This window comes from Enhydra lutris, unplaced genomic scaffold, assembly GCF_002288905.1.
Source record: "Enhydra lutris kenyoni isolate GAN:26980312 unplaced genomic scaffold, ASM228890v2 scaffoldscaffold9, whole genome shotgun sequence".
NCBI lineage: Eukaryota > Metazoa > Chordata > Mammalia > Carnivora > Mustelidae > Enhydra > Enhydra lutris.
Window position 1 is genome coordinate 81112756 of NW_019154093.1, and position 21877 is coordinate 81134632.

Genomic DNA, 21877 nt, shown 5'->3' on the forward strand with positions numbered 1-21877 from the left:
CCAGGCCTATATATTCACTGTTGCCTGAGTTATCTTCCTTCCCTTGTCACCTTCCTTACTAAATAATTCTGAGGCTCTGCACCACTTCTAGGTTAGGATCTAAGTCCCCAGCATTGTTTGCCACACTTAGACTTCAACTGGCCAGCCCTCTGACCCTGCCCTTTAGTCCTATTTCCCATCATTCCTCCTACAGACCTTACTTTCAGCAAATTGGCTTCTTTGCTGTACTCAGAACATTCCACTTAACTTTCATGCTACCCTGCCTCTGCCTGCATGGTTACCTTTGACTAGAATACCATTCATTCACCATGACCTATTAGTGAACTCCTCCTCATTTTCAAGACCCAGTCCAAGGCCATCCGGTTTGTACAGAACTCCAACCTTCCTCGTGTTCCTCCTATAACCCGAAAGGCCCTCCATTTGTGAACTTTTCATTCCATATTATAGTTAGACTGCGAGCTTTCTGAAGGCCAAGTATATCTTACATTAATATTACCAGAACCTAGCACATCTTAAGATATGGCAAACAATCATTCAAAAATAACAAGTAGCTGAAGTAACATATTATGGGTCTGGTTATCTACGTATTGCCTACCTTGTTCACTACTGTATCTTGAGAATCTAAGACCCATTTGTTGAAGGATTAAACTATTTAGAATTCTCCCTCTGTTAGGTAACAAATTTATTTTTCATTTCTCTCTCTATTCTGCTTTAACAATTTTCTAAAAATGTATTTTCAAAAAGGGACTTTCTTTTATTTTGACGCCAAGTTGTTTTGATTTTTAAGATTTTATTTAGATGGGGTGCCTGGGTGGCTCAGTGGGTTAAGCCTCTGCCTTCGGCTCAGGGTCCTGATCTTAGGGTCCTGGGATCTAGCCCCGCATCGGGCTCTCTGCTCAGCAAGGAGCCTGCTTCCCCCTCTCTCTGCCTGCCTCTCTGCCTACTTGTGATCTCTGTCAAATAAATAAATAAAAAATCTTAAAAAAAAAAAAATTTTATTTAGAGATAAAAGGGTGCACGCATGTGCGAGTAGGGGGAGGAGCAGAGAAAGAGTTGGACAAGCAGACTCTGCACTGGGTACAGAGCAGGATGTGGGGCCCAATCCCATGACCCTGAGCAGGATGTGGGACCTAATCCCATGACCATTAAGTCAGATGCTTAAACAACTGAGCCATCTAGGCACCCTGACACCAAGTTTTAATTAATGTTCACATATAGTGGTTTCCCAGCATATAATAGTAGGATTTCCACTAGGAAGACAAAATACAATACCAGACAGTAACCAAACTGAATTCCCTCAGCAGAATTCATTAAGAAAAGTAATTCTGCACAAAGGAGAAAAGAATGAGTGATGTCATAGCTATAAGATTTTAGTACCGACTGCCAATTCAAATGGTTTCTCTCAGAGTTTCATCTGTGCCCTATTCTTTGCAACCAACCAGGATGTCATGTACCTAACTTTTAGTGAAAGCCCTTTAACTGGGAAGAATGACACCTGGGACATTAAAATTCCCGACATGGAACCACAATAAGAATGAGAGCATCATCTTTTTTCTCACCACTGTATTCTCATCTATATAGTAGAAGGCCTCCCACACAATCACTCAAAATTTTGCTGAATTAATAAATAACCTGATAAATTTATTTCAATGAAGAGGTTTCTTCAGGCTTCTAATGAAGAACTGAACTGTACATGAACCAAGAAAAAAAAAAAAAGACAGTATTGATAGATTATCCTGAGGATATTACTTAGGTTTCAAATGAAATAAATTTTGGTAATAGTTTAATAAGTAGGAAAGAGTTAGGTACTAAGTACTTAGACTTACATTTATTAGATTTGTTGTTGGCCCACATACGCTGCAATTGATTTCCTAAATGCTCAGAAAGTATGTGAGCAAAGGCCACAACTGTTTATATGTGTGTATTTTTTTAATGAGATGCTGCAGTTTTGCTATTAGATTTAAGGTACAATAAGTCAAATAGGCCTTATAAAATATAAATTGACTTGTCCATCTTTACGTTTTCCATTTCATTTGTGCTAATTCAATTCTTAGATATTGCTTCATCAAAGTCCCTCATGGTCACTGTTGATTTTCACCTGCTCTTACTATAAGTACTGCTCAAAGTTGACACCTCTAGGGTAAATTGAGTGATTTATCAAGTGATTTAGCTGGGGCCACAGAGCTGGTGAGACTGGTAGAACTGGTATCAAAAACCAGTCTTCTGGACTCCCTTTTCAGAGCCTTTTCTATAAAATGTCGTTGCCTCTTTAAATTCTGACTTATATGATTATTTTAATAAGAAAGAGAGACATTAGCTCAATGTATGGGATGATGGGGCAAGGACTAAGGAAGCAGAGAACATCAAGACTGCCAAGAGCTTTGTCAGAAAGAATTATAAAAAAGCAGAAACTTTGGTTTGGTAAGGCACCGTTCAGAATACATGCAGAGTAGTGATAACCTGGTTTCCTACTGAAGTAGTTCTAACCTCAAGCACAACTGAATTATCTAGCATAACAGACAAGTTACAAGACTTGGGGAGTCAGGAGTCTCCATAACCTTGAGAACATGATAAATTTCTGAGCCTCTTTAATTATAAAATGGACACCTAAAACACAGGGCTGTTGAGGCAACAAAATGGAACTTCTTTATGCCTTCTTAAAATACATATTTCTTAAGCAAGTATCACATGTAAAGCATTCTTGACATATGGAAGCACTGGAAATGCATAAAAGAAAAAATTTCTGCTCCTCAAGAAGCTCCGGCTAATATATACAAACCGTAATTACAAAATATATAAATTTACTACAAAATCCTTGAGCTGCAGTGGATTAAAGCCTCTGCTTTCGGCTCAGGTCATGATCCCAGGGTCCCGGGATCAAGCCCCGCATGGGGCTCTCTGCTCAGCGGGGAGCCTGCTTTCTTTCCTTCCTCTCTCTGCCTGCCTCTCTGCCTACTTGTGATCTCGGTCTGTCAAATAAAAAAATAAAAATAAAAAAAAATTTAAAAAAATCCTTGAGCTGTAAGATCTTAAGTCTTAAAAGTAGCTTATTATTAAATAAGATTACTTATGTCCTCACCCTAAATTCTATGCTATAGAATTACAGGCTAGTAATAATTTTATATATTGGAATATGTTTGTAATTTTTTGGTGGATACAAAACTTTCAGCTCCTCCTCTTTAAATTCTAGAGATAGAATAGGGTCTTAAAGATCATCTGGGGTAGTTTTGCTCCTCAATGAGGAGTATCTGCAACAGATGGTCATTTAGCTTCTGCACGAACATTCCCAGTGACAAGAAGTTCACTTAAAATACCTTTCCATCACACAGTCCCATCTCAAGTGGACCAAGTCTCCTTCCTTGTGACACAGTCTCAGACCTGCCTTCTACCACTGAAGGTCTTCTCTACAATCCTTAAAAGAATCTATGAGCTTCCTGAAATTGCACACAAATTCCCTCTATATGTACATTCCTCTGGGAAAAGGTTCCACTTTCTTCCATCAGATGCTCAATGTAATCTACGATGGCTCCCAAAATGGTTCAGAACCACTGCTCTAAAAATGCAGCACAGAATAAATTTACAGTGAGACTACTTTAGATACTCCAGATAAGAACCATATATGCGAAAACAATGCATGGTCTCTTTAGGACAAGTACCACTAACGTTTCAAATTGTTTGCTCTCCAGCTTGGGTCTCATTAGATAGGACACCCAGAACTAGATACAAATATCTAGATGTGGTCTGAACCTGCAAATAATACAGTGAGATCATTTTCTCTCGAGCTGAATATCCTGTTTTTGTAACACATATGACATTCTGTCTCATTATGATTGAGCCCAGTCTTTACTTTACCTCAATGCAAGGATTTATACTCAAAGAGCACCTGTGACAGCTGTTGTTTCAACTGCAAAGTGCTATATAAAGATATTATGATATCTGTTTTGACTTCATTGTTATAGCCTGCTATGATTATTCTGAATATTGATTCAAACGCTCAATGCATTTGGCAAAGCTCTTGACTTGGTTTCATTTACCAATTTAATAGGCAAGTCTGTAAGCCTTTTCAGAGAAAAGGTGGAGAAAACATCAACCTGAGAAAGTAAATTGAGCTCAGCAACTTATTGATACAAAGTTCCCTCCAGGGTGCCATGATCCACTCATCAAGAGATCTCCTTTAGCTATCACTATGTAATAGCTATTAAAAAAAATCCACAAGACTCAATGTATGCACAGCATCCCTATCCTACTTACAAAGTGCTCAGTCAGTGTGCGCACAGCATCTCCAGTGTTACTTACGAAGCGCTATGTGTGTTGCATCCTCTAAAGGGTAACCTCGTTTTGCAGAATTGATGACACAGAATCCCACAGAAGACATTGATTGCTCTCTGAAGTCAAACAGAAAACACAAACCACCAACAGTCATAATACATACGTATGTAATTAATTTAACAATGCAGCTCAACCTCTCTTTCCCTACCCTGTTAATAAATCTAGTATAACAGTTAAGCCAGCTACACTTTTTAATAATTTTATCAATATTATAACTGTACCATCTGGGGGAATATATTCAAAGTAAAGACTGAGTAAAATGGGAATAGGTTAAATTCTTTAGTCACCCAAATCCACTCCTTTTATCCCATTAGTGTGTGAAGATAATTAATTTTATCTTCTGAGTCCTCTTACATGATTTAAACCCCTCAAAATTGACTTCCATGGCTAGGTTTCATTCTGAAACCGGGGCCTTTAACAATGTATGGTATGCTGCTTCCAGGAAGTGAATTAGCCGTACTTGGCCAACTGAAGCACGTTTCTGTAGCAGCTGTACAGGGAACTCTCCGCGGCTGTGCGATAGCGGCTCTTGTATTTAGGTCCCACTGTATGAATGATGAACCGGGCAGCTAGATTAAATCCTTTTGTCAGTTTTGCTTCACCTGTCCGGCAACCTGGGAAGAATGGAGCATACATAAGTCATGGAGGTGTTAGAAAAAAGAAAGTCAACAACAGTAGGCATAAAACAGAAAAGTAATAAGAATTTTGAGAAATTTCAATTAAAAATATGGACAGAACACAAACATTTATCTCTGCTCCCAAAATGACAGTGAAGCAATACAGTTAAGTATAAAAAACAGAGACAAAGAGAATGGGAGAGGACATGAAGTTGACAGGTATCATCAAAATTCTGGAAGGCAGAAAGGGGCCTAGAAATAACTGATTTCGCAAGCAGAGAAACCTAACTGCTCATAGAAACAGTGTCATCAATACAAAGCAAGCTGGTTGCACTAAAAGGCAGTGTTGGATTCGGGAGAGACTGCTCTGATTCAACTCTTCGGTCTACCACCTTCCTGCTGGGCTACCTGGGCAGATGCTTCACCTCTCCATGCCTCGTTTGCCTATTTAATGGGAATACCACTAGTACTTACTTCACAGGCCTAAGTAAGTCAATACAAGCAAAGTACAAAATGCATTATCTATTATTCTTATTGTTATTACTGCAGAACACTAGAAAGGCTCAAAAATTGGAGGCCTATGTACTTCTAAAAGCTATGATGTGAAATGGGACTAAAAAGAGGCTGAGTTAAGTCTGCATAGAAACAGTCAAATCTGCAACAACCTTTCCCCAGCCAGCACAGCAAGGTAATGATTTATCACCATAGCAGCTGGAAGGCTTACTCTTTGGAGATGCTGAACTAGAGTTTCTGGACTCCAGAACCCCAGGCATGGCTGAAAAGAGGGGATTTAGTTAAAGTATTACACTCAACAGTGACAGCTCTAGCCCTCTGCTCCTAACTGGCTTCTAAAACGTAGATGCCCACACTTAGACCCCTGAAGGATTCCTTTCCAGGAAACTACGGGGACCCAAACTAAAGGACTCACAGATTCTGACAACTAAGGGAGGTTCCCCAACAAAACAACAGGGCTCCTGCTCATCCTCTGCTTCTAGATCAAGCAGTAACTCTCTAGTTACTGCTCTAGTAAGAGCCGTAACTCTTGCCCATTCACACAAAGGTTCCCTTCACTTTCTCAGTTCCTCCCTCATAAATACAACTGACGCACTGACACTCGAGGATCACCAGGAAGCGAGCAAAGCCTCTGACCACAGAGTGTCAAGGCAATGCTCAAAAAAGAGAGAAAGCAACTCCCAAAACCATAATTACTACTGTCTGAGAGGTAAGAGAAGATATAGTACCTCTGAAACAAAATCAGAATGTTGTAAGAAAGAAATATTCAGAGACAGGAAAAAGTGCTTATATAATTTATAGCCAAGTGAAAAACATGATAGCAGGAACAATAAGTTCAATAGATGGGTTAAAGCTAAAGTTGAGGAAATCTTCCAGAAAATAAAAAGCTGGACAATAAAAAATAAGACAAGAATGGGGCGCTTAAGTGGCTCAGTGGGTTAAGCCTCTGCCTTCAGCTCAGGTCATGATCTCAGGATCCTGGGATCTAGCCCCCCATCGGGCTCTCTGCTCAGCAGGAGCCTGCTTCCCCCATCCCCCTCTGCCTGCCTCCCTCCCTACTTGTGATCTCTCTCTTTCTGTCAAATAAATAAATAAAATCTCTAAAAAAAAAAAAAATAAGACAAGAAAATTGGAGGATTAAGCAAGGAGGTACAATATCCAATAGATTTCTTTAAAGAGAGAACAGAGAATACAAAGGGAAGGAAATTAGGTAAGAAATAAAACAAGAAATTTTCTAGAACTGAAAGATAAGTTTCTAGACCAAGGAGCCCACAGAATACCCAAATCACACCAAGGTATCTCACTGTGAAATTGAGAACACCCGAAATAAGATGAGATCATAAAGTTTCCGGTGGGGGAGGGTGGAGATCAGTGACACACAAAGACTCAGGAATAAGAACAGCATCTGATTTTTCAGAAGCAATAATAAAAATTGGAGCAATACCTCCAAAAACTTGGAAAATGATTACCAACTTAGAATTTCATTTCTAACCAAACTTCCAATCAAGTATGAAGGTAGAAGATCTCAGCAATTTTGCCCCCATTCATCCTCAGAAATCTCCTGGTAGATATACTCACAAAGATTAAGGAGTACATCACAGAAGAGAAAGGCATGAGATCTAGAAAATGAGTGGATCAAACCACTAAATAGAAAAAAGGATTTCCTAGGATGTTAACTGTACAACAGGCATAGAGAACAGTCTGGAGAGGAAAGAGGACAGGGGATTCTAGGAGGGATGTTACCAAGAAAAAGATCGAGTTGAAAGATAAAGTTTTTGACTTTATTGAGAGGTTTACAGTTATTATTTAAAGGTCTGGGATTGAATCAATAAGTTAATTAGAAAATTAAGCAAATTAACTTAGAGGAACTTAAAAAAATTAACTTAGAGGAAAATAGTTGTACAAAAAGAACACTAATCAGTTTTGTAATCAGTGGCGAGTAATACTTATTCAGTCACAATGTTAATGCTGAATGGGGATTTAATAAAAATCTGACAGGCCTATTTGGGAAGGTAGTGAAGAGGGAAGAAAATGTGAGTATTTTATGTATATGTAAAAGAGAAGCGTGGGGGCTCCTGGATGGCTCAGTGGGTTAAAACCTCTGCCTTCGGCTTGGGTCATGATCCCAGGGTCCTGGGATCAAGCCCCGCATCAGGCTCTCTGCTCAGCGGGGAGCCTGCTTCCCTTCCTCTCTCTCTGCCTGCCTCTCTGCCTATTTGTGATCTCTGTCAAATAAATAAATAAATAAATCTTAAAAAAAAAAAAAAAAAAAAGAGGAGCGTGGGTGAACAAGAATTTAATCTTTAATTTCCATAATAAGAAGTCAAAAGACCGAGAAAAAATCAATATAGTAGTTGCAGCATATTATTTGGAAACAGAAGGTAAATAAGGAACTTAAAGTTTTGGAAGTATATATGCCTCTGGTGAACAGGTCTCAAGGCAGGAAAGGGAAAGGAAGAGAACTGATGCTTTCCTTTGTACATTGTGACATAAAATTCTTTGACTTTTATGATCACATATACGTTGACCCATGAAAAGCCATAAACACAAACTGACAGTCAAAAAAGAGAAAGGTGGAAAAACCTCTTTGGCACCATTTGAGGCACTGAAAAATGGTAAATAAAACAAGCATTTACCCTGCCCTCTCACAGAAACTGTAATTCAGAGTAACCACATATCAGTTATTGAGGAAAGACTCTACAGGAATGTTAGCTAGTAACTATGGATATAATGATAGGTTTTAGAAAAATATAACTTCATAATCTTAATGAAATTACTGACTCAGACAAAGCCTATAAGTAGTTGCTAAAACCATTATGTGAACGTGTGACAGAGAATGGACATTCACAGAGCTTAAACAACCCCATATTGATTACTTTTCAGTCACAAAGGGTAAAACAACTATATAAATAGAAGAATCAAGCTGTCATGACTTTATACCAGAGAACCATCTTAGTGTCAGTAATGGCCCATTAATGGGTCAATCAGATTTTATACATCTTCCAATATGATACATTAAGTACACAATACAATATCACCTATGGAATGCTTAAGCCAAACCTGATTCCATTAGATATAACTTCCAGGTTATAATGCAAGGGATAAAGCAAGAAACCAAATGGCTCCTCAGGGTAATGAGATAAATCCAAAGGTGGGCCATCTTGGAAAACATCTCAACCTAGTTCACTCAACAAGTTGGTATCATAAAAAGGGAACTGAGTTGGATAGAAAAAAAAATTTTAAAGATACAACAGTTAGATGTGTGACCCTGGATTGGGTATCAGTTTGGACAAAGTAGCTGCAGAGGGCATTTCAGGGTCAACTGTAAATTTATAATATGGTTTGGGTATTAGATAAAGTAATTTCTGAAGCCAAAAGGTGGAATTCATTTACTGAAGAAAGCATGCTACAGAACAGTATATGTGCAGCTGGGACACCCAGGTGGCTCAGTCATTAAGCATCTGCCTTCAGCTCAGGTCATGATCCCAGGGTCCTCTGATTGAGCCCTTCAGCAGGGAGGCTGCTTCTCCCTCTCCCTCTGCCTGCTGCTCCCCCTACTTGTGCTCACTCTCTCTCTGTCAAATAAATAATCTTTTTAAAAAAAAATTATGTATACAATTATCTGATCAAAGATAAGGACAGTATATACATGTATTATTTTATTTTATGCTGATAACAAAATATTTAAGAACGTATGCATATACCTACTTATATGTACAGAAAGATCCAAGAAGAATATGTACCACAGAACTAGTAGTGGTGATCTTTGTGGGGTGGAAATGTTAAGTTTTCATTTATTTTGTAGCTTCTGTGCATATTATCTCTACAATTTGCATTTATTGCTTCTGTAAGTAGACAACAATTATTCAAAAGAAATGATACATATAAAAAAAATAAAGCAAGCAAGGAAACACATATTTGGGAAGTCAGTTTGCAGAATCAATCCCGAAGATCTCTGAGGATAGACTACAGAAACAGTAAAGAACTGTTAAGTGTTCAGGATACTTTGGTTCTAGGAATCTCACCTTTCCTTTAATAATTGTTAACCAAAACTCAGAACTCTGGAGACTAGACTTAGGCTAAGTACTGTTGCATTGCTTCCCAATCTTCCATTTGTTCTTTCTAAGCCCAGATTTCTTCTAACCTAAAGCCCAAATCCTGACATCATTATCAACAGTTAAAACACAGTCCTCAAAGTATTTTTAATTCCTGTAAAACGAATACAAATTTCCTGAATCAGTTCAAGTTCACTCCAGCCATAACTCTGTCCAGTGCATCTTTTATCCCTGACTACATCTTTCACTGAGGAGCACTGCTGCAATGATAACCTGAATATATCGGAGTATTAAAGATTAGTTAGGTCTTTTCAACTTCACGTACTTCTCTCTAAATCCCAACATCCACAGTAAGAAATACAAAAGTTGTCTTAATGCTTATAGCAAAGAGTCCTATTCATACGAGAACAGAGCAATCAAAAAGTGTAGTATATGTACTCCCATCCTAGCAAACCTCACATTTAAGAACCAAGTGATGGAACATCTAAGCAGCAAAACTATATAGTGATCCTGATGGGAAAAGAAAGTATTTTTTTCATTTTGTACATGGAGATACTTCAGCTACTTAAGTATCTATAAATTACATGGATTCTTGCCCAGAAACAAGTAGGCCAATTATCAGATTCTATTCTGACTCTAAAGCTGAACATCATTTATCAATCTCTCTTACCACACGTTCTTTACCAAAACAATAACCCACATAGCTTTAGGTTCATAAAATTCCTAAATTCAAAGACTGGATGTAAGACTGGGAAGCACAGACACACACACGTGCGTGCGCGTGCATACACACACACTCACTCTTTTTTTTTTTTTTTTTTTTTAATTTGGGTATAATAGGCCAAGTCTGCCCACTCCATTTTTAGGAAGCTCTATTTCTTAGAAAATTTTCTCTGACTGAACTGATAGATGATGTTTTATGTATCTTCCCACCGAGGATTCTAGGAACACAATAAAACTATCTCTCACTCTCTTCAGTACGAAGCTTTTTCAATTGTTTGAGGAAGACAATCACGTTTCCCTCAGATTTTCTCTATGCCAACCCTAGCCCTTTATTTATTTTTCTTTTTTTAAAAGATTTTATATATTTATTTGTCAGAGGGAGAGAGAGAGAGAGAGTGAGTGAGCACACGACTGGGGGAGCAGCAGGCAGGGGGAGTGGGAGAAGGAGACTCCCCGCTGAGGAGGGAACCCAACCCAGGACTGGATCCTAGGACTGAGATCATGACCTGAGCCAAAAGGCAGATGCTTAACTGACTGAGCTACCCAGGTATCCCAACCCCAGCCCTTTAAACTATATCTTCAAATTGTATGGTTTCATGCTAATATTTTCATATATCATGCTAATCATTTTCTTTTAGGTGTACCTCAGTTTATCATGACTCTTAAAAAATTGTAATAAAAATAAGATGAATACTGACTGTATACTACAGGTCCTACCAAGACAAATAAAGGACAGCCATTCTTGACTCTGATACTATACTTCTTCTCCCCACCCCCACGAGCTCTACTAAGGCATAATCAACACATAACACTGCATAAGTTTAAAGTGTATAAAATGAAGATTTGATACAAGTATACATTGAGAAATAGTTAACCACAATAAGGTTAGTTAACACATCTACCACCTCAAATAACTACCTTTTTCTTTTATGAGAACATTTAAGATCTACTTTCTTAGCAACTTTCAAGTATGTAACACAGAATTGTTAATTATAATCACCATGTTGTACATTACATCGTCAGACGTTAATCATGTTATAGCTGGAAATTTGTTTCCTTCGACCAACATGTCATCTCCCTTACTCTCCGGCAACCACCATTCTCCTATTTCTTTGACTTGAGCTTTTTTTTAGGTTCCACATATAAGTGAAGTCATGTAATATTTGTCTATCTTACTACACTTACCATACATAATACCATCAAGTACTATGCATGTTGTCACAAATGGCAGGATTTCCTTCTTTCTTATGGCTAAATATCCCATTGTGTGTATGTGTATTTTATATATATACAATATATATACACTTGTTTATATGTGTGTATGTGTATATATATATGTACACACACAAATGTGTAGATAAATGAATAAAGAAAATGTAGTGTATGATCCTTTTAATGTACTGTTAAATCTGGTTTGCTACTATTTTGTTGAAAATTTTTGCACCTATATTCATCAGGGATACAGGACTATAGTTTTCTTGCAGTGTCTTACCTGGCTTTGGTATTAGGGTAATTCTAGTGTCGTAAAATGAATTTAGAAATGTTCTTTCTTCTTTGATTCTTGGGAAAAATTTGAGGAAAATTACTATTCTTTTTAAAATGTATGATAGAATTCACCAGTGAAGCTCTCAAGTCCTAGGCTTATCTTTGTTGGGAAGGTGTTTGATTACTGATTCAATCTCCTTACTTCTTCTGGTCTGTTTAGATTTTCTGTTTCTTCACAATTTAGTCTTGGCAGACCATATCTTTCTAGGAATTTACTTATTTCTTCTAGGTTATCCAATATGTTGGCATATAATTATTCATAGCAGTCTTCCATGATCCTTTATATTTCTGTGGTATCAGCTGTAATACTTTCTCCTCATTCATTTATGCTTTTATTTGACTGCTTTTTCTTGGTTAGTCTAAAGGTCTGTCAATTTTTTTAAATCAATTATTTTTTCATTGATTTTTTTTCCCAAATTCTTTCTAGTCTCTATTTTTTTAAATTTCTGCTCTAGACTTTATTATTTCCTACCCTCTGCTAATTCTGGATTTAGATTATTCTTCATTTTCTAATTATTGAGGATTAAAGTTAGGATGTTTATTTGAGACCTTTCTTTTTGCTTAGTATCTGGGCATTTATTGCTATGGATTTCTGTCTTAGAACTATTTTTGTTGCATCCCATAAATTTTGGTATATTGTATTTTCATTTGTTTTGAGATACTTTCTGATTTCCCTTTTGATTTCTTCTTGACCCACTAATTGTTCAGAAATGTATTAATTTCCATGTACTTGTGAATTTTTAAATTTTCCTATTACTGATTTCTAGTTTCACACCATTGTGGTCAGAAAAGATACTTGATATGATTTCAATCTTCTTAAATTTGACAAGGCTTGATCTGTGGCCCAACATATGATCTATCCTGGAGAACGTTCTGTATGCACTTCAGAAAAATGTGTATTTGGTGTTGTTGGATGGAATGTCCTGTATATGTCTATTAGGTCCATTTGGTCCACAGTATAATTTAGGCCTTCTGTTCCCTTATTAATTTTGCCTGGATGATCTATCCAGTGTTGAAAGTGGTATTCTGTGGTCTCCAACTATTACTGTATTGCTGTTTCTCCATTTAAGTATATTAACATTTGCCTTAAATATTTATTTAGGTGCTTCAAAAATGTTGGGTACATACATATTTACAACTGTTATATCCCCTTGATAAACTGACCCCTGTACCACCATACAGTGACCTCTATCTCTTGTGATCAATTTTGACTGAAAGTTTATTTTATCTGGCATAAGTACAGCCACTCCTGCTCTCTTTTGGTTTCCATTTGCACAAAATATCTTTTAGCATCCCTTCTCTTTCAGCCTATGTGTGTCGTTAAACCTAAAGTGAAATCTCTTGTAGACACTATACTATTGGATCTGTTTTTTAAAATCCAATAATGACTTTGTGTGTTTTGATTGGAGAACTTAGTCCTTTTATGCTTAAAATAATTATTGCTAGGTAAGGAATTACTATGGCCCTTTGGTTAATTGCTTCCTGGGTTTTTTTTAAGTTCCTTTGTTCCTTTCTCACAGTCTCCCTTTGTGACTTCTTTTTCTTACTGGTATGCTTTAATTCCTTTCTCTTTATTTTTTGTGTATCTATTAAAGGTTTTTTCCCCTGTGGATTACCATCAGGCTTACATAAAACATCTTATAGACATAATAGTCTATTTTAAGCTGATAAAAAATTACCTTCCTCTATGATGCTGTATTTCTAGTGATATAATCTGATAATGTTAGTATTCTCAGTAGAAATGAGACCTTATCATTGCTGAGTCTAGCTAGTTAAAATCCCAGAGAATTTCTAGTCGTTTATCTATTCCTTAAAGGATGACTCCACTATTCTTGTTACAGAACACATGGAGACCAATAAGACTTTCATAGAAGCCAAAGTTTAATGGGAACACTTTCATCAGGTAAACAATTTATGAAATTACAACTGTGATAAGAGCCCCAAAGAGAAGTACTACATGCTGGAAGTATATATATATATACATCATGGGGAGACTGGCCAATTCTGAAGTAAATGGAACAGTGCTTTGCGAAAGAGATACAAGCAAAGACTTAAGAATAAGAGTGAAGAACTGAGAGAAGGAGCAAAGTACATGCAAAATTGAAAAGGAGCTAAAGGAAGAAATTAGAAATCAGATTGGTTCAATATGTTACAGAACGGAAAAGGGGATGTGAAAGGAGCCTGGGGGCAAGTAACTGATATTTTGAAGGTCCTGAGGGAACCAGTTTGAGGAGTTTACATTTCAAGTGTAATGGTAGGCACTACATGGTTTAAAGCAGAGAACCAATACTAAGGGATTTACAATTTAAAAAGCAATGCTGGGGCTGCCTGGGTGGCTCAGTGGGTTAAAAGCCTCTGCCTTCAGCTCAGGTCATGATCTCAGGGTCCTGGGATCGAATCCCGCATCAGGCTCTCTGCTAGGTAGGGAGCCTGCTTCCTCCTCTCTCTCTCTCTCTCTCTACTTGTGATCTCTCTCTGTCAAATAAATAAAATCTTAAAAAAAAAAAAAAAGCAATGCTTACTGCATGTGTTAAAAGAGATTTAGTTAAAGAAGAATGAAGGTAGGGAAACCAGATGAAAGGGAAGCTATGGCTGTAGTCCACAGAGGGGATGATGGCAGGATAGGCTACGTTGGAGGCAGTGGTGATAAAGAGATACAAGATATATTTATGGCTTGATGACAAACTTTATTTGGGGGATAAGGAGTAAAGCGTTAACCTGAAGTTTTTTGCATGAAAAATGGAATGAATGATAATGCCATTTTTCCAAGAGCAAATACTTTCTTATATAATAAGGGTTGTCAAACTGGGCTTCCCCAACCAGAATTTGGATAATTAAGGTTTTAAACTTACTGCAAAACTTTATATTCATCCCTGTCAATGTTTTCATTTTTTGGCTCATACTACCAGTCGGTTCAGAATATTTAAAATTCTTTGGTCTAATATCCAAAATCTCCTTATTAACTCCTCTCAGCTTTCTATCACACACAGATTTGGGAAGTCACACTGTAATCACTCATCAAGTTGTTGAAGATGCCCGCAGGTTGGCACTGACTCATCAAACAACTGAGGCCTGTAGCTAACATCAGCAATAACATTAAACACTTAGAATGTGCCTAACACTTAATGGTCATTATTTAATTTGGTTTTCATGATATTGTTTCCATCCCCAAATACTCACTGAACTCTTGCTATGTGTCAGAAACTGAGGTAGAGACTATTATCACCATGCCCACTTTAAGAAAAGGAAACTCAGGCCCAGAGGTGAAGTAATTGGTTTTACATCACACAGTGAAGGGCAGAGTTATAATGTAAACTCTTGCTTGGAGGCTCTCAAACATATGCTGTTAAATACTGAAGCTTTACTTGTATCCTTGTATTAGATTTTATTACTTCCTTTTTCTTATCCCTAAGTCCAGCTCTAAGGTTGAGAACACACACACACATACGCACATGGACCATAAGGGATTTTTCCAGACCAACTTCTCTATTACCGTTATCAAGGAACTTCTTAGTATTATCTGTACGACATTTTCTAATTTCTACATGTTCTTCATGGTAGCATGTTTTTAGTTTAATTAAGGCCTTTTTCCCCCTCTTTCTGCTATCATAGAGTTCAGTTTCTTGATTAGATAATGTACTTCTTCCCTATTCCTTTGTTCATGGAGTCAGCATTATGTATTCCTGCTCAAATGCTAATATCTTTATTAGGTTAGAAAACAGTTTTCACTATTAAATGGTAGAGGTCAAGGAAATCAGAATTTTATGGAGATGAGATTTGTTGTTTACATTTTAAGAAACACTGCTGTATTTCATAATTACTTTTTATAAAATGGGATGATTGAATTTCATAATATTCTATTTGGGCTCAAATAACAGTAACCTGGTTTGCCAGGTTGGTAATTTAAGAAAATGAATGCAAATAAAGTAAACAAGATTCTGAACTAATAGAACTCTTCCTGTCCCCATTTCCAATGAAATATTCTCAGAAGAATGTTCTGGTTAAGAAAAAAGGAGCAAATGCAAAATTAGTCAAGAATATATTTTGCTCTTAAAATGCATTTTGGTTTTATCGGTAAATCAATTACATTTCCAAAGTGCAACAATCACTTCCCATGAAGTATATGAAAAATTCTCTATCAATATCAAATCATAAAATTTTTCAGTTTAGAGAAAGGATAGTTGTTTCCCAAAGCTTATTAGTGCAAGAAAAATAGACAGCCAAGAAAACACTACCAAAGACATAACTGGCTATAGTGACTGTCATTTTCAAATTTGAGAACATGAGAGTAAAGTCTCAGTGCTCTGCTTCTAACACAATGTGGGGTTTTCAAAAGCTGTGTTTATGAAGTTTAAACAACAACAAAATAGCCACATCTACTTAGTATTCTCACTAAATGCAAAACATGCTTCTTCACATATCAAAAATAAATGTTTCCTAAGCAATAATATACCTAGGAAACCTCACTCACCCTTAAGTTTCTGGAGGTCCTCCTTCAAATCAGGTCCTGCGAGCATGAAGATACTATCTGACACAGGATTCTTATCTGTAAGATTTTCATTGCTGGTATTCACAATGGCTGTACAGTTCAGTAATGCCACATCTCCTTTCCTGAGGAAATGAGAAACAAAGTACAAGTGTGGGGGAAAAGTAGGGAGATAAGAAAGCTAACTGCTAATTCTTTCAAAACATTCTATCCTCACTCCCCTCACAACATTGGTTTTGGTAGCTCACAAGCTTAAGTAAGAGTGAAAAAGTAGTTCTGGACTCAGGAAGACTAATCTGACATCTTAGAATCTTCAATGCAAATGCTATAACCCTGAAAGCCACAGAACCCGCAAGTTACTCCTTTGCTTCTTTCATATTTCTCTTTCACTATAATAGAATGCTTAGACAGTGGAAAGCGGTTGGTTTCAAGAGTACACCACAGCAGCATTATTTATGATAGCCAAAAAGTGGAAACAACCCAAATGTCTATCAGCTAATGAACCGATAAACTGATAAATGTGATAGGTATAGCCATACAATGGAATATTATTTGGCCGCAGAAAGGAATGAAGTACTGATTCATACTTCAATATAGATGAACCTTCAAAATGTTATACTAAGTCACAATTGATTCCACTTACATGAAATGTCCAGAATATACAAATCTATAGACAGAGAAAGCAGATTAGTGGTTGGCTGCAGCTGAGAGATGGGGGAAATGGGAAAAGACTGCTAATGCATACAGGACTTTGAGGTGATGAAAATGTTCTAAAACTGACTATGGCTGATGCTTATACAACTTTTTGCATATACAAAAAAACCACAGACATAAAACTTAAACTGGTGGATTGTATGATACATGAATTATACCGCAATAAAGCATTCTTTTAAAAAAAAGGTATTACTACTAACAGATGCAAGAATATAGATGAACTTTCAAAAAATTATGCTGAATGAAAGAGGCCAGAATAAAAAAAAAGGTCATGTGATTTCCATTTATATAAAACTCTGGAAAATGCAAACTAATCTATAGTGACAGAAAGATCAATGGTTGCTGGAGGATGTGGAGTCAGGGAGGAGAAGGAGACAGGAGGGATTATGAAGGGACACAAAGAAATACTTTTGGGGGTGATAAATATATTAACTATCTTGACTGTGGTGATCAAAGTAACACAGCAGGTTCATGGATACATACATGTTAAAATCCACCAAGCTGTACATTTTAAACATGTACAGTTAACTGTATGTCAGTTATTCCTCAATAAAACTGTAAGTATAAGCAAAACAGTATTTTAACAATGCTAGGGCTTACAAAAAAGAGTTTAGAAGAAATTATGAGAAAAAAAGTTTAGAAGAAACAATGAGAAAAAAATAATTTAGAAGAACTTGGGCGCCTGGGTGGCTCAGTGGGTTAAGCCGCTGCCTTCGGCTCAGGTCATGATCTCAGGGTCCTGGGATCGAGTCCCACATCGGGCTCTCTGCTCAGCAAGAAGCCTGCTTCCTCCTCTCTCTCTCTCTCTGCCTGCCTCTCCGTCTACTTGTGATCTCTCTCTGTCAAATAAATAAATAAAATCTTTAAAAAAAAAAAATAATAATTTAGAAGAACTTATGGGTATTATTATATCATGATATGATTTAATGAAAGAATTACCAAAGAATCACTTTCCCATTGATATCCTTATTGTAAAGAAAAGGTGATCTAATAGTGTCTTCCTGAAACGTTTCAGCTGCAGTATCAGAAGTATTTAATTCATCTTCCCATGAGTCGCCCCAGCTTGGCAGTGTGTCCACATCCACAAACTGGGAAGGTGCACCCAAGGGATCCATGGAATGTCTTTCCCCAAATTCCTCAGGATTCAATATTCACTGCAGACTTTAGCTTAAAAGAAAAGAAAGAACTGTTTTAATAGAGAAGTACAGATATTACCTTATTTCTATTAGATCAAAAAACAAATCTCTACTGTGAAACACTCTAAAGGACATTGTGTGACTAGCTGCTTAAAATACTCCATAAAAACCAATATATAACAAAGAATTGCTATAGCTTCTCTAAAACAGGAATAAAGGGGGATTATTTCAGCATAATTTCTTTTCAAAGAATCACAGCCATTAAAATAATCACATGGCCCACCAGTTCTACTTTCCAGAAACCCAAGACAACTCATTCAACATTCACTGAATGTCTGCAATTGACAGGAGGGGGGCTTGCTAGGTGCTGCAAGAGATATAAAGATAAATAATATGGACAATTTAAAGAGTTCGGTCAAAAAAAGTAGAGTTCAGCCAAATGATAAGATGTGATAATATAAATCTTACTAAATGATAACTGAGTAAGACAAAATGAGAAGCAGGGAGGTTCCTGCAGTCAAGTAACAAAAGATAATAAAAGTATGAACTTATTAGGAAAAGCAGATGGAGCAGAAGGCATGGATTTGGGAGGCAACATACGAAGAAGAATTAACAGGATTGGACAATTTCTAAGATATGGCATGAGACACTGATGTGTAGGATGCTGGCTGTAGGGAAATACAGAAATTAGAAGAAGAGGGTGACAGGAAGACACACAGTATCAAGTATTACAAAGGGAAGTAAGGATATTTAATTTGCCAAGAAGGCAGCTGTTTCAGTAAAATGCAGATTCGTTCATTCACAAATCTTTGTAAGCATCTATTACATGTCAGGTACTGTTCGAGGCACTGGGGATACACTGGTGAATAAGACAGCAAGTCCAAGCACTTACTGAGCTTATGCTTCCTGGAAAGGAGATGATAAACAATAATCAAAGTAAGCAGGTATCCAAAGGAATGACTGGAAGCAATAACTATTATGAGAAAAAAGGTAGTATCTGAGTAGAGAGCTAAATAAAGTGAAACAGCAGGCCATATGAAACCCTGCAGTGTTTTAGGAGGAGGAAATAGTGAGAGAAAAGGCCCAAAGGGCAGGAAGGAGCTTATGTCTTCCGGGAAGGGCAAGGAAACTGATCTGGATAGAACAGAATAAGCTAGCTTATAAATGGTAGGTGATGAGGGTAATGCAAGAGGGAAAGGCTACATGATGCAGTGTGTAAGCCATAAGAAGGTTTGGTCTTATTATAATATGGGGGGAAGCTGTTAGAGGATCTTGACAAATGGAATGACTTAATATAGATAATACTTGGTCTGATTACTCAAGCTACAGTGAGATCCAGTAGGGATGAGAGTACAACCAAAGACCAGAGCAGAAAATGGCTGCAGGGATTTAGGTGAGATGGTGACGAAGTCGATGATAAATGATTGGATTTGGAATGCATTTTGAAGGTAGAGTCAACAAGACTTGCTAAATGAATATGAAGGGTGAGGGAAAAGAACAGAATCAAAAGTAAGGTAACTCCTCGATTTCTTGCTTGAGCAACTGAGTAGATGTTAATTCTATTTACAGGGAAGGGGAAGACTGGAGTAGACTGTTCAGTGGAGTGACAATCAAGGTCATTCTTCCTCATGTGTTTTTGCGTGTATGAAGTTTGAGATGCTCCTCCTTCGGCCAAGTATTGACGTCAGACATACACTGGCTATATGAGGCTAGAGCTTAGAGGAGAGATCGGGCTACAGAAATAAATATGGAAGACTCAGCCTGCGGGTGGTGTTTAAGGCTATGGGAACACTGGACATGATTACCAAGAGACATAATACAAAAGGAGAAACGAAATCAGAAGACTGAGTCCTAAGGCAAAACTTACAGGCTGCAAAGAGGACAAGTTAAAAAAAGCGAGATACAGAGGATTGATAAGACAGGAAGGAATACCAGGAAAGTATGGCAGACTAAAAGCAACGTGAAGACCGCATTTTGAGGATTGCTTGAGAAGGATCAGTTTGGGTAAATGCTACTGAAATGTTGAGTAACAGGACTGAGGATTGATTAGTGGGTTTGGTAAGGTAAAGGTCACTGGTAACCCTGAGCAGACAGACAATTAGGGAATGAAAGCTGCCGTGTGAACTTGTTAGAGAAGTTTTTCTGTGTGATCCTTATGTTTATTGTTAGAGGCAAGGAGAACAAACATGCCTTTCTACATCTAATTCCTTGGTGTTTCTTGGTGAGAAGTGTGACATACTAAGTGGAATGAACCATGGATCAGGCACAATATGTTAATTCCTGTACCAGCACATGGAGTAGGAAACGTGATCACTTAACAATTTCTGAAAGGCCTTAGAGATTATACCACTATAAAACTATGTAAGAAAATTATTCTTGTTTGATACAAAATACTCCTTTGAGATTATTGAAATAAAGAAACTAATTTTATCTAGAAGTTGGTGTTTAGTCCATCCATTGGCCTTTGAAACTGGAGGCAACCACGAAATCTGTTGATCTGTTAAAAAGTGTTCAAACCTGAGCTGGACAAGCTGAATAGCGGACAAAAAGAGACTACATTTATTTTCCATGGTTGAACCACCTGAAGCTCAATGGAATGACACTTTGCAGAAATTAATACTTTAAAAAATTATTCACAGATTGTTGAGGACAATGACTCATGCTAAATTTTTTTTAAATTTTATTTGTTTATTTGAGAGAGAGAGCATGAGAGAAAGGGAGAGAGAGCACAAGTGGGGGAGGGGTAAAGGGAGAGGGAGAAACAGACTCCTGCTGAGCAGGGAGTCCAATGTGGGACTTGATCCCAGGATCCTGACTCTGAGATCATGACCTGAGCTGAAGGTGTCTGCTTAACCAACTGAGCCACCCAGGCGCCCCATGTTAAAACTTCTTAACTATAATATAAAAATTCCATTAAACATTAAACTTAGTTTTCATTTTGCAAACTCAAGTACTTTCAGGACACAATTCTTTAAAATAATTTTTCTAAGTAATACTCACTTATAGAACATTTTAGGGAAAAAAGTTAAGAAAGGAAAAACTCCCAAACTTTAATAGAGTTCTTATCTTTTTCTATGATAGGTGAAATGATTATGTACAGTTTTGAGCTTGGCTTCTTTAGTATTTTGAGATAAATATTTCCATATGTAATTATACTGCGAGGGAGAGGCAGGGTGGTGCAATGAGAGAGCTGGGGTTCTGTTAGCAGGCCTGAGTTTGGTCTAGGACCTAACAGCTCTGCTATCCTTGACTTACGCCAGGGTTCCCTTATTTCAAAAATAAGAGTAATACACTCCTAGGGTTATTGTGAGAATTCAAAGCAAAGCACAATAAAAATTGTTACAACTTTCTCAGAGCCCATGTGAAAGTCACCTGTACCACTGTTGAGATAAAGATGTCTCCATGTGTGGCAGAGATTAAAACACGTGCTGTCAAAGACTCTAAAAAACCAAACACACACTGCTGAATTAAGATACACTTATTTATCTCAATGTCTGCTCTTGAAATGACTTGTTAATCCCCAACACCTAGATCAATCCAACGTCTGTCTTCTCTAATCCTGCTCTTATGCTACTAGAAAAAAAAATCAGTAATTATCCTGTCTGCTGCCAAGACAAATGCATGCTTTCCAAGGTCAGCTGGACCCTCCAACAACACTATTATGAAACTGTTTTAATAATTCTTGGGTGACTCTCTATGCTATACTATATCGCATCTGTGGTTAACATCCTCTAAGATGTCCTTCAATGATACCTGCTT

General features: G+C 37.3%; 1 protein-coding gene across 1 annotated transcript in view; it reads right to left on the reverse strand.

The window, feature by feature from the left end:
- The window catches only part of LOC111143463 (ganglioside induced differentiation associated protein 2), a 65605-nt gene that overhangs the window by 38548 nt on the left and 5180 nt on the right, over positions 1-21877 (reverse strand). The window contains exons 2-5 of the mRNA XM_022497220.1: positions 17922-18149; positions 16254-16393; positions 4790-4943; positions 4297-4385 (exon numbers count right to left, since the gene is read on the reverse strand). Coding sequence (XP_022352928.1) covers positions 4297-4385; positions 4790-4943; positions 16254-16393; positions 17922-18097 — 559 coding nt within the window. The 5' untranslated portion in view covers positions 18098-18149. The remainder of the gene's footprint in view (positions 1-4296; positions 4386-4789; positions 4944-16253; positions 16394-17921; positions 18150-21877) is intronic.